The following is a 14115-nucleotide window of genomic DNA, read 5'->3' on the forward strand; positions in this document are numbered from 1 at the left end:
CCGCGGCTAGCGTTTCGTATTTAGACAAACAACCGGGGTTATATTCTACCGAAACAACAGCGGTAGCTCGTGGAGCACGGCACTTTTGAATGTTAAAACAAAACAATAAATAAATAAATAAAAATCTGTACAGCGTTGACGACGAGGCATGACTACCTACCCAACTTGTGCTAGCATATCTAACTAGCGCACCTAGCTAGCCGAGGAGGTTGTTGTTGCTCCAGCTGATCGTCCTGACAGGTCGGACACGCAAACACGAGACGGGCTTTCACACACGGACTGAAGGCTAATCGCGCACATCATCGTTACTAGATCATACAGAGAGAGTGCAACAACAACAACAACAAAAAAACAAAAACAACAACAACAAAAAAAGGACCATTAAATTAAAAAAAAAAAGTGTGAACCTGCAGCAGGAGGGAAACTTACCTGCAAGGGCAAGGATCTGTGCTTCGCACGGCTGGCCTGCGCTGCCATCCTGCTCAGCTCTGTGGACCAGATACACCTTCTGATTATCAAAGTCTGCTCCGTGCAGAGGGCTCAAATCTGCCACACTTGAAACGGGCAACGCGTAGCACATATCGTCTTCAAAGAACCTGACAAAAGCATACATTATTTACTTCTCTTTGGTCCCTGCACTTTGGATATGGTTGACAGTTTTTTTTTTTTTTTTTTTTTTTTTCCCCTCACAAAGTATTAAAAAAAAAAAAAAAAAAAAAAAAAATACACTTAGATGGTGTCTGCGCTCGGCTGCTCTTGCCTGGTCCACATCACCAAGGGGAAGATCATCAAGGCATGAGTAATGGACCTGACGTGAACTTTTGCTGGAAGGATGTTCAGATGCAGATGCATTCAAAAAAACTACTTTTATTAAGTTGTCGGAGACATATGAAACACAATTTTCTTTTTATTTATTAGTAAAAAAAAAAAAAAAAAAAAAAAAAAGGAAGAAATAAATATTAAAATAGTTGTATTTCTTTAACTTTTAAAAGCCATTCCCTTTGTCAGTTCAGACACCTATTACCTCTGGCTGTCTTTAAAGGGGATTGTTTCAGGGAACTACAGTGAGAAAAGCCACCACGTTGCTCACCTGCCTGGTTCGATTTCACCGGTCTCAGTGTGTTTTCACGTGTTTCCTGGTGTGTACGTCTCATCCGTCCTTTGTATCCTGCCCGAAACACTTAGGGCCAGCTGACAGAAATGAACTCTTTGTTATTGTAAGACAGCCAGGTGGTTATACAACAGGATGGATTTCTCTCAGTTGTTACTCTAATGGAGGGCACCACAGTCGATAAATGACACTAACAATTTCGTTCTGCTTCGGCTGCTGTAATTGAAAAGGAACTGATGCAGAACTATTATAGAGACTTTTTTTTTTCTTCTCTGATATTTCGTTTCATAGTTTCAGGCATTTAGTTAGTTATGATTAGGCCTGTTTCAAATGCCAGCTTCCCCATGATGTTTGTTCACTGTACTGTATGACCGGTACCAGAGTCGGCTACGTGTACACAAGAGCATTTCAAAACAAACAAACAAAGCAATGACAATAACTCTCAGAACATATTGCCAGTCATTTCATTTCAGTTATTGAAGCAATATTGTTAGGCTGTTTTCAATACAAGTGCACGGTTACGTCTGCCAGCTGTTGATCTGAGAGACCAGCTCGCTGCACTTTCCTGTGAAAAATCACCAAGTTGAACTGTCAAAATTTCCCACATTCCTGTTACATTTTGCCACTTTTTTTTTTTTTCAAAGTAAATGGACTGAAAGTTATTTAGAAGTTTTCTAGGCTGAGCCACTGTTATCTTATATATCTATGTGCAGCTACTTTGGCAGGGCTCACTAACTACAACAAGAATGAGAATGATAGACAAGAGATTTGAGCAGCGTCTGAACAAGTCGAACAGAGGATTACTGTTAATCTAAGCTTCTGTTCAATGGCTCTCCTGTCCTCAAAGATGGGCTTGTCAGCATAAGGCTGCTCAGTTTCTGGAACTCTCTGTCTTTGAAGTGGCTCAAGTTTGAAAGGGAACACCTCTCCATTTTAAAAGTCTTGCATGATGTTATTCCTGCAACCTGGAGAGGTTTAGTCAAACTTTTAAAAACTTTCTCGTAAAGATACATTTCACAGAAGAGCCTTAAAAATGGACACAACAAAAGTTGATCACTCTAAATTAACTATATTTGACAGTTTTTCAACATAATATTAAACATTAAAATATTTTCCTCCCATCAAGGGCTAGGCAATATTGCTAAAGAATTGAACTTCATTTTTTTTTTGTCTTGTGGTCAAAAGCTTGTTTGATTTCTCTGTCTAGAAAATAAAACATGATGCAAAAATATTTTTGATTTTTGATATTTAAAACTTTACAGCTACATGTACAAGACCAACAAAAGAAAAGCATCACTATCATTAAAAACAATGCAATGAAAAACAGTAGAAAGAGCTGTGCAACAATAATACATACCACATAAAGGTGGCAGTGCTATAGAGTTCATTAATAGCTGATTAAACTATTTTGGTAATCCATTTATCATTTTGAGAATTTTTGAAAATGCAAATGCTAACATTTTCTGATTCCAGTTACTTGAATGTAATTTTTTTTTTAGTCTTTTAGTCCTCCATGATAATAAACTCAATATCTTTTAGTTGTGGACTGTTTGTCGAGACAAAACAAGACATGTTAGAGCTGCACTTTGAAAAACTGGTTGACATTTTTCACCATTCTCTGACATTGAAGACCAAAAAACTGATCAATTAATTGTGAAAATAATAACATATTCATTGTGAAGGAAAATAAGTCATTAGTTCCTGCCTTACAACGATACATCCACAAAATATTGAGGCTGAGTGGTCCAAACTTGGTGTCAATTATTTTCAACAACCCAGTAAACCCAGGCTTTTTAACTGAGTAAATGGGCACCATTTCCTTCCCAATACAAAATTTCTGTCCACTGAATACACTGAAAGTCATTCACTGAAAAGTGAGACAGCTAATGTTAGCTGGTTTTGAGCTGTAGGGAAATGAGATGGACCTACATGTGAATCTCAAAGAATGAATGGAGTTTTACAAAGTTAAAACGGCACAATGACCTGTTTGATGTTGAGCAAAACTGAACCATGACCTCTCCCTTGATATATTTTGTTGTCATTGTCAGTGCTGCCCATTATTTAATTGTGTTTGACTGGGCGTCTGAGGAAACAGTGACAGCAAACATTATCATCGTGAGTCCAGAGAACTGTTTCTTTCTGCTAGCACCAGCACCAGATTTGTTTGAGTGACAGCGGAGAAAGTACATATCTTCACAATTTAGGTATTAACACACATTGCTCAGTTGCTCCACTGCGCAGCTTACAGCTCATGTTTGGCTTCGACCAGATCACAGTGGTTAAATTAATTTACTGTTTTGTGCACATGTTTTATGTAGTAAAAACAATGTGTACAATTGTATGTATAAACTGGAAGGATGATAGGAAATCTATTCCTGTAGTGACATAGAGTATGTTCGTGTTACATCTCAAAAATGATCAGCAATATCCTAAACACCCATTCAATAAAGGTATACAGTATATTCATGGTTTGGTAGAGACCCTACACTGCCATGGTCAACCTTCACAGGTGTTTTCTCTTTTCCCTAAGTAAACTCCATCTGATGCTGCGTTCAAATGGGGTCGTATTTACCGTGTTCACGAGCATGGTCCATATGAATGGCCCCCTACTGTGGTATTCACAATGTCAGAACTTTAAATTTTCGGTATGCCCCAAATTCCCAAGTTGTCATCTATTTGCTGGGCCATGGAAGTTAATTTTTGTTGGACGTGAAGCTAATATATTGTAATTTTAGTCATGTAGCGTTTTGTACAGTCAGTAGACAATTTGGGTGAAACGGCTAAAATTAATGATGTCTCTGTTCTATTAGGTGTCACAGGAAGCGATGACAGTGTGCCAGCATGGATCATGACCCTGCAACCGGCTCAGGTAAATGGTATTCAGTCATCATTAACCTTATTTATTACACCTGTGCTTTTTTACTATTAAAGATATTAGTGACTGGGACAAGTCCAAATGTCTGCAGTGAAAAAGGTATTTTTCATACCGAGTGGATACAGTATTTAGCCTCCTATACACTTTCTTATCACTAATACACCAATTTTACTTATAATTGGCTGGTTAATTTTACTTTAATCTTGGCAGAGCACAGAATTTAGTTTTGATGTTTAGCAATCTGTTTTAACATCATAATTTTGTCTTCATTTTAGCAGTTGTGAGAATGTCCTCCATTTCCTTTTTGCAATGCATCCTGGAGAGAGAAAAAAAAAAAATCCACCACTCGAAATCTAGAATCACTCCCTGGCAGTTGTATGCTTCCACTAACCACTGAAGTTGTAGCGTACATGCAGTTCATGTGCATGCATGTTTGTGCCACATTTGTAGAGATTTCCTCAAGACGTTCCTGAGATATTGCGTTCATAGCGGGAAACGGATGTGAACTCATGGTGACCTTGTCCTTTGGCCACCAAAATCTTATCAGTTCATTCTTGAGTTAAATTCAGTGTGACAAATATGAAGAAATTTAAAGTAATTTCCTGAAAACAAACATTGAGATATTGCGTTCAGCATAATAAGACAGACAGACGAAAGGGACATGAGGTCACGGTGACCTTGAACTTTGACCATCAAAGTCTAAACAGTTCATCCTTGAGGCCAAGTGAACGATTGTGTTGCGTTTGAAGAAATTCCATGCAGGTGTTCCTGAGATAGGAATGTTCACGTAAATGTATAAAATTGAGGTCACAGTGACCTTGACCCTTGACCCGCAAAATCTAAACAGTTTGTCCCTGGTGTCAAGTGAATGTTTTTGCCAAAGTTGGAGAAATTCCCACGAGGCATTCTTGAGATATCGCGTTCAGAAGAACGGGACGGACAGGTGGTCGGACAACCAGAAAACATAATGCCTCCGGCTATGGCTCGGTGCAGAGGCATACAAATACAACTGTTTAATTTGGTCACTTTTACTGTAAAGACGCTGTAAACACACAACTTGCTAAGAATCAGTATTTGATGTGGAATAGGGACACAGGTTTAGGTGCTTTCAATATTACAGATGTTTTTTAAACATGCTGTAATCTATTATTGAAGAAAACAATTTTTTATTCAGAAATGAATGTTTCTCAAAAGTAGTCTGTAATGTCTTGTCTTTAGGTCATTAGAGATGTGAAACTTAAACAAAGGGGTGGAAATTGGTCCAATGCAAAATGCTGCGAAGTTAAAATATAGTTTTTTCTCTGTATAAATACAACACATTAATGTCCTGTTTTTTATTTATTTTACAAACCCCTGATTGATCATGACCTTATTTGTTGTTTAAGTGTTTTCAGTATTTGCTACAATTCAAAATACTGTTATCAGCTTTACTGTACAGTCTGTTTGATTCTGCCAGTATAAGGAATACAAGTTTAAAAAATAAAAGCCTACCAGAGGGAACTTATTGTATAATATCATATATTCTGATTCTGACTCATTAGAGTAAGAGGATTGGAGAAGGACAAAATAGTATGTTTACATTATCACTGAAGGACAGAGAGCATGAATAGGATATTTATCAACAATGAACAAACTTAAACATTCATAATTATTTGAGAATGCAAGTTCTCGCTACACACACACACACACACACACACACACACACACACACACACACACACACACACACACACACACACACACACACACACACACACACACACACACACACACACACACACACACACACACAGGACTGTATGCATGTAATTACAGAAGGGATTTCATTAAGTCTGAAATGACCTTTCCACGCTGAAAATACAATTAAATGAAAACATGTCAGTTAAACGCCGTGTGCCCGTCGTTGTGTGTTGATTTTTCACCATTATGAGAATTAAATTCACAGCTGCTATTTATCTAATAAATCCAAACTGCTCTTTTTTTCAGTAATTAGTCAAGCACACAAAATCTGCTCTGGTTTGTTCGAAACTACTGGCATGCTAATAAGCTCACAATACAGCAATGCATTCAGGCTGAGGAATAACTCCAGATAATATTTTAGCTAGGTTTTATCAAAGTTGATCGGCGAAAGACTCGAGTCAGGACAGAAGCCAGACATCATGTCCTGCCTATTAGCTCCACACTGCCAGGCTCATCTATCTTTATTGGTCATCCATTAGCCTGCATTAAAGGGAGACACGGGATAATAGCAGTAATGATGCTGATGATGGAATTAGACTGCGGGTACACACGTCATCATTGCAGTGTTGCGCCTGGAATCATAAAGAGTTCCCACAGACAGACGGACAGATGGATGAACAGGTACAATTAACAACCCTTTATGCTTCTACTCAGTGTGTGTGTATGTGCGACAGATAAATATCCTGACAAAAAGAGCAGAAGATGAATGATGAAAACTTTTCGACAAGTGTTTGCAGGTGTGTACGTTGACTTTACAGCACGTAGGGACCCAATCTAAAGGCAGCACCTGTGCCGCTCTGCAGTATGGACAGATGTTGGTACAGGTGTGCGTGATGATGGTTGGCATCCCGAGCATGCACACACCAGAGCCTGCACAGCGACGCAGCTCGGCATTAGACTGCCAGGACGGAGGAATCATTAAGGCAACTATCTGGAAAGACGCTCGAAGATCAGGGTGGCACGGAGCAAATTGAAGATATGGGTGTCTGGTTCCAAGATGACGGATTCAGCGAGGCCTAAACGTCTTTTGTGGTCAGCGCCGTACTACGATCAATCACAACTGTTTACTGTCCGGGGTAAAACCGTTTACCTATTTTGGTTGGAGGCATCTCACCAGACTTTCTCTTATTATGCCTCTTAATTAGCTCTGCATGAATTACTAATCAACCATGAAGAAGGCATTCACCAATTTAAAAAGTGATAGCCCATGAAATGAACAGCACAGGCGCGTACAAGCACATCAGTTACTGCTGCAGGGTCGGAAAAACAGACCTTTGACTGGGAGAGAGACACATGAAGGAAAGACACGCATGGAGCACAAACACACACATTATTCTGAATAAATCCTTCATTAAGTATTTAGAATTGTATCAGTGCTGGCATTGCTATCATGCTGTGTATACTCAGCGATCCACCCAGGAGACATTGATCTTCTTCATAAGGAACATAATGACCACCAGAGAAATACTGATCATATTTCAGCACCAGTCAATTCAGTTCATTAGGGCCGCTCTACCTCCCGCTGCGGACCTGTATTGATCTAGCCAGTGTCACCAGACTGTTATTCTCTGCTAACTAGATAGGAAACGCACAAAACTGTAATTTATACAGTTGCGAGTCGAAAAATAGACTACAGAGAACAAACAAGCAAAAATATATGAAAGAGTTTAGACTGCCACATCTGTGTAATAACAGCATGGACTGTCTGTCTCCGTGCCCTTTTCTCCACGGCATCAAATGTCAGACACGACACAAGAAATCCTAAAAGTATCAAGGCTGTCCCCGGGTTTCAGAGACAATTTTTCTTATACCTCTAATACCTTTTCCACCATCTCCTCTCCTCTAATCTCCACTTATCTGGCAGCCAGGTGAGCCACAGCACATGGCTGGTGGGCAGGCTTTGGTCTGTGGGAATACAGCTCATCTTAATGGTATTTCCCCCCCCTTTTCCTTCTCTTCCCTCTGCTTCTCTTAGCCTTTCCTCCAGGGCGGCTGTCAGACAGAGACCGAGGCAGCCAGAGAACTTCTCATTGCTGCTGTGGCTGACAGCAGGGAGCCGCTGGGATTGGACGAGCGACCACAGCCGCCCGTCATGCAGAGGGGCGGCCAGGCTCACAGGTGCACAGCATCTGACAGATAATAGCAGATAAAACCTGCGCCAACCAGGCACCCGCTCCTCGCTGGGGGATGGGAGGGGGGGGGGGGTGACGTGTGTTGATGGGCCGGATGAGAGGGGCAGGGGCATGTTGAGGGGCAAAGTGCTCTGACAACCAACGGCCTTTATTTAACCACCAACCTATGCCCACACACACACACACGGCAGTCAAGGACAGGCAAGGTCACTGATCTCAAATCCCTCCACAGAATCACTGCTGCAGCTTACTGTACACTGGGAGAAGGTTAAGATTGATTCGGAGCTTAATACGTAGAGTTGGTGCAGCTGCTGTGTCGGAAAAAACACATCAAGAGCTGGTAGTTATCTTGTTAGTTTGTTTGTTTTTTAATGCCATCACTTTCTCTTCTTTTATTATGTTGGTGCTAATTTCAGTTGAAGTAGCTCTGAGTCTTCAAAGTACAATAAGTTTGGTTTATGCCACAGAGCTCTTCGTCTTCTACAATGACTCTACTTAATGTTTTCATTCAAGATCAAAATCTGCTTTTCATCTGTGTCAGCAAATCTAAACTATGTGTACAGCCTGCAAATGCATCTGTTTAAGTCAAAACCCCAAACCTATGTGAACCTGTGATAAAATATAGTATTTGTGTGTAATCATGCCCATATATGCTCCCTTTCCACCTGTCACAAACCAGGCAGAAGTCAAATACCTCTTGAGTAATGCTTTACTTTGCATTAAAAATAATTAAAAACAAAATATCTTATGACAAGTATCCTTCAGCCAGGTCAGATACGCACTTTGTAGGAAGGCTGCTTTGACTGTGAAAAAGTATGTCACATGTCATGCATTTCCTGTGCGTTCCAGATGCAGGATGCCAGGTGATGTGGCAATCGGAAACATGTTTTTTCTCTCAATGTGTCTCAGAGACAGTCACCACGAATGCTGCACGGCCTGAGACACACAAGCTGACAACAGTCCACGTCTGTTCTCTCACCCATGACAGGTACAGCAGATGTTAAAGGTGCAATCAGTAAAGTTTTAACGGTCCCAAAAAAAAAAAAAAAATGACATCAACAAATCCAAGAAGCATTGCTGTTAAAATTTACTGGTGCTGGGAAACATTATCATTTCAGTGAGCATCTCTGTTGAATGTCTACTTTAACTGGCTTGTTGTCTGGGATTGGCCTGTAAAAATCTATCTGTATATTCCTTGGTCTCCAATAGAGGTCATTATAAAGTCACACACACACACACACACACACACACACACACACACACACACACACACACACACACACACACACACACACACACACACACACACACACACACACACACACACACACACACACACACACACACACACACAGGACAGCGGGAAGACATAACGAGCTGAGGAATTTCCTGGATTGAAAGGACATGAGTGTCTGCTGTGCTGAAGTTTTCTAGAGGAAGACTGGGGCTGCTGCTCTGCATCTGAACCTGCTGCCTGAGCCGCCGGTGAAAGCAGGGCAATTAAAAGGAGAATTTTCCCTACAGAAATCAATAATATATATTTTTTTTATTTATACATACGGTACTCGACATACACACCCGTTGGGCCCACATGCTCCACACACAGATCTGAAAGAGGGACTGAGGCACATACTGAGAAAAGGCTGATAACGACCTTGACCAAGGCATCAGGGGTGTCTCCAGGCAACGTACACATACCTGCACTGCAGTTTACCCAGCTGGGAGCATTGCATATTCTCATTTAATCAATTTAGCAGAGTGACAGCTTCTCATATTAACAATTTATCTTAGTTTAATGGTAAAGATTTATTGTAGTAAAAGGTGTCCATATTGTCCCCAGATTGCCCAGATGTTCCCATAATTAACATCCTAAAGGCTCCAAAGCAAAGTGGACGCAGTAGGTTGCAAATAGAGAATGGTAGTTGTGTAGAGAGACAATGTCCTGGCACTCACACACACACACACACACACACACACACACACACACACACACACACACACACACACACACACACACACACACACACACACACACACACACACACACACACACACACACACACACACACACACACACACACACACACACACACACACACACACACAGTCCAAAAACTCAATCCACCAGCCATAACACAGAGACAAAGTGGCATCAACCTCTATTATCTAGTCCCTATGCTGCTAACACAAAAGGCTCCCTGGAACAAAAATCCAATCAGTCCTCTCTAGGAGGATTTGCTCCACAGCAGTGCTCAGCAACACTGGTGGCTCTGCTGGTGACAAAGAAATAATCTCAGAGCCCACAGCCTGTTCACAGACTGTTTACTGCCTTCGTCATATCGTCCTTTCAGAAAGAGGACAGACACAGTCTGTGCTTCTATGCTGTCATTTTAGTGTCCTCTGAGTTTAGCACTGTCTCTCTCTCTCTCTCTCCCCTTTTGTGCATGCAAAAACATGAAACACATGGCTGACTGTGTGTACAGTGCGTGAAATTACCGTATTTGCGACACAGGGAATATTTACTCTGCGCATTATCAATATAGGCTTGACAAAAATGAACCTTCGGGCATACAGGCGAGAAGACAGGTGTTAAATAATTGTTTGATGACAAACATTTTCAAGATATTTCCAATATGGTTCTGCCCTTAACTCCCCCCCTGCCTCCTCCCTTCCCTGTGGCTCCTATCTCTCACTTGTCTGGTAAATTATCACACTCTTTCTCCATTCATTAGCATGCTACTGCTTATTTAGCTACGCTGCTGAGAAGCCTTTAACAAAATCAACTGGAAAATACTCAATATGAGGCGGCTAGGGCACCCCTCTCCTTTCCTCCCACCCATCGTTCATCTCTCTCTTTGTTTGTCTTATGTGGCTTTTATTTTAACCACATCAAAATGGAAGCATGGTACACCATAATGAAGAGGAGGGAGATAAAATATGCAAATTCACACAGAAAGGATATAATTAGGGTAGTAATAGGAAGTGTTGTTTTCACAGCTGCTCATTTACACAAAAGCCTGATAGTATTTTTTATTTTTTATTAATAATGTTCTTCTGTTTATTTTTCTTCGTCTGCTTCCCTCACTCAAAGTGCAAAATCCTGTGCTAGACTAAAACAAATCTGGGCAGCTTGACACCCTGAGAGCCAGTCAACCTTGCAGTCATAGAGCCACTCAGAGATTTCTATCAGCTCAGGTATGTAAACCTGGCAAAGCAGGAGGTCGCAAACAGGTTGTTTCAGAGCTGCCAACCCAGGCTGGATAGAAACACTTCTTTCTGTCCTGCAGCCTGCAAAAGACCCTTTTCTCAATGTGGAAACTACAAAAACGAGGAACTGTTCTGGTGAAAATCAGTCCAGGCTTCTCTTTTACTCTCAAACAGCCACAGATAAAGCACTAGGTGTGAGAACGTATCCATGTTTGAACAACGTAATGTCCAGTTGCAGTTTTACCAATTGAAAAAAATTGAAAAAAGCCTTTCTCTTTACTAAAAGGAGACATAATTAACATTTCAGAGAAAAACAGTGATCATGGCTAAAATGTGCTAAAGACGGATGCACAAACAAAACTGCAACTACTTTGGTAGATCATTGTTTTTTTTAACTTAAACATGTGTGGTTGTGGGAGTAAATTAAGCTTAATGAATAAATGTTGGTTTCTCGTGTTTCACCTCTCAAAGAGAGATTTGGTCTGACAGATAAAGATTAGCTAATGAAAGTCGTCAGATGAACAAAAAAGAAAGTTGCACACACGAGAAAGGTTTACTCCCATTTGTCTGCAAGAATAAAGAAGAAGGGATTAATGTTCCGACACAAACACCTTTTCATCAAAGCAAAAAACAGAAAGGACACCAACACAAAGATTTTAAATCATGAAACAAGCATTTCACGAGCTTTAGAGGGTGGGAGAGACTCTTCCTCCACCAATACGATGGCAGAACTCCGCGATTGCAATTTTCAAGATGAGCAAGAGAAACACATAATATTCAAAACAAAAGCACCACCACAACAAAGACATAAATACATGGTATATCACTATTATTTGGCTGGCTGCCCAGACACTTTTATCTAAAGAGAGGAGGCCAGACTGGTGTGTTGTGCAAATGAGAGAAAACTCTGTTGACCCCATGTTTACACTGCAGACAATTTAGTTCAAAGTAACTCCCAACTTACTCTGCTGTTTTCTAACATGTGGTATGCAAAATGTTGAAACACTGTAAATGCCAGTACTTCCTTGGGGAGAGAAAGTAGGGCTTGCGGGATTTTGAAATGAAATTATTCCTCCACATAAACAAATGTGAGAATTATTTTAAATAAAAAGTACTTCCTTTTTACTGAACAAGAAAAGTTTTAGTGTATTTCCATCAAAGCTTACGATCATTTTATGAGGTTCATTGCTTGTCTTGTTTCAGATGACTGTAACAAGTTTTACAGGCAGACAACAAACTTGTTACTATTGACAACCACACGAATTTCTCCTTCTTTTTCTAGTTTGTTTTATTAACTGTTGCTCCTTCCGGCATTTAGAGCAGCTATAATTGCCCTCCTGGTATGAAACTACATTTTCACGTCTGTTGTAGTAGTGAAAGTGTGAACTGGATCAGAAATTTTTGGTTCATGATTTTCCTCATCAGTTGACATCTATTTAAGACTATAAAATCTGCTCAGCAAGATATCTGCACCTTCCCGAAAATTATATTTATCTAATGTCTGGTAACGAGAATCAAGAAACTTGCTGTATCAAACATGTAATTTGAGAAATGCTGGTAGAAAACAATGGTTATGCATGCACTGTCATGCACTGGACTATTTTCCAAAATATATACATTGAATATCTTTTTGGGGAAATATACCCTAACCAGGTTGTTTCCATGGATACAATAAAGCTAAAATAATCACGGTTTTAACAATCAGCTTCACATATTATATTGTATGCATACTCATGCCTCTCATGTTAAATACACACAATACAATTTTCACACTGTTACTACCCATAATTAAAGGTTCAGACACAGCCTATGAATATGCGTGGCTGGCTGTGCAAAATGTGACCTATGACCTCCAAGATATGGACAGTGTTTCTTTCTGGAGAGAGTGAAGCATGGAACACAGAGAATATCTGTAAAAAGACAGGCTCTAATGAAGAACATTTCTATTCTGTTCTGACAGAAACAGCAGGGAAATGGAGATACAAAGAGACCAGTGATAGAGTGAAAAAGAAGAAAGTCAGAGGCGAGATCTGAGAACTGCCTATTATCTCCACGCTGCTTCATTGCTTTAGACACACACACACACACACACACACACACACACACACACACACACACACACACACGCTGCATGCATGTGGGCTCAAACGCAAAAGTGTGCGCACGGCCACTCACACGCACTCAGACACATCCATCCTCTCAAATCTGCCCAGATCTCATGAATATGATTGACCTTTTTTCCACTGTAATGCTGAGAGCGCATAAAGGGGAAAGGAGAAACTAAACAGAGGCAAGCGGAGTTAATTTAGAACAACACATTATTGGGTGCTGACTGCAGATATGGAAAAGGACAATCTAATCGATAAACTAAAAGAATGACAATGGCCTCTCAAATCAATGTCTGCACCCCATTTTCTCACAGTGAAAAGACAAAGCCTTCAATGCAGGTGTTTTCGTTGTTCTGTTTTGTGCAGTTGTGCACCTTTGTGCGTGTGTGTGTGTGTGTGTGTGTGTGTGTGTGTGTGTGTGTGTGTGTGTGTGTGTGTGTGTGTGTGTGTTTGTTCTGTGCACATGCTCATGTGCATGTGTGTATGTGTACCTGGCTGCTGCTGTGGTGGAACAGTTGCCAGGACTAATCATTATTTAGTTGTGGCAGGGCTGGAAAGGTCAGCAGTCTGAAATGTCAGGCTGTGTTCAACAGGAGCCAGATGCAGTCGTGCGCTGCTCAAGTGTCCAATTAAAGAGGGCCGAGTGAGGTTTGAGTGGGTCTGTGTGTGGGAGTGAGTGTGCATGTGTGTGTTTAATGAGAACGAGGGAGGGAAGAGATACGATGTGTTATGTGTAGGCTTTTCCTCAATGTGTGGATATACATTAGAGCTATACAGTATGTGAAGCACTGTCTATAAACACCCTATAGAGAGTAACCATGACGTCCTGTCTGTTCCACAAGCTTCATTAATCTCTCATTCAGCATGTCTTACGACTGTCTCTGCAATTTACAAACAACCATCCACGAGGTAAATAAGGACTTTTTTGTGAGCACAGAAAAA

At 40.6% G+C, this 14115-nt stretch overlaps 1 protein-coding gene across 9 annotated transcripts in view; it reads right to left on the reverse strand.

Annotated features, from left to right (window-relative positions):
• Positions 1–14115, reverse strand: part of LOC138621179 (cytosolic carboxypeptidase 6-like) — a 293612-nt gene that overhangs the window by 72232 nt on the left and 207265 nt on the right. For 2 of the 9 annotated variants that reach the window (XM_069699010.1, XM_069699017.1), the window contains exon 1: positions 430–658. The exons of 6 other annotated variants lie outside the window; for them this stretch is intronic. In XM_069699010.1, coding sequence (XP_069555111.1) covers positions 430–613 — 184 coding nt within the window. In that variant the 5' untranslated portion in view covers positions 614–658. Of the gene's footprint in view, positions 1–160; positions 265–429; positions 659–14115 lie in introns of those variants that run through there. One more of the 9 variants, XM_069699011.1, reaches the window with a different exon arrangement.

The sequence above is a fragment of the Brachyistius frenatus genome, unplaced genomic scaffold (genome assembly GCF_029030835.1).
Source record: "Brachyistius frenatus isolate BFR_SWC_R1_liver_20210118 unplaced genomic scaffold, ASM2903083v1 Contig_29, whole genome shotgun sequence".
NCBI lineage: Eukaryota > Metazoa > Chordata > Actinopteri > Embiotocidae > Brachyistius > Brachyistius frenatus.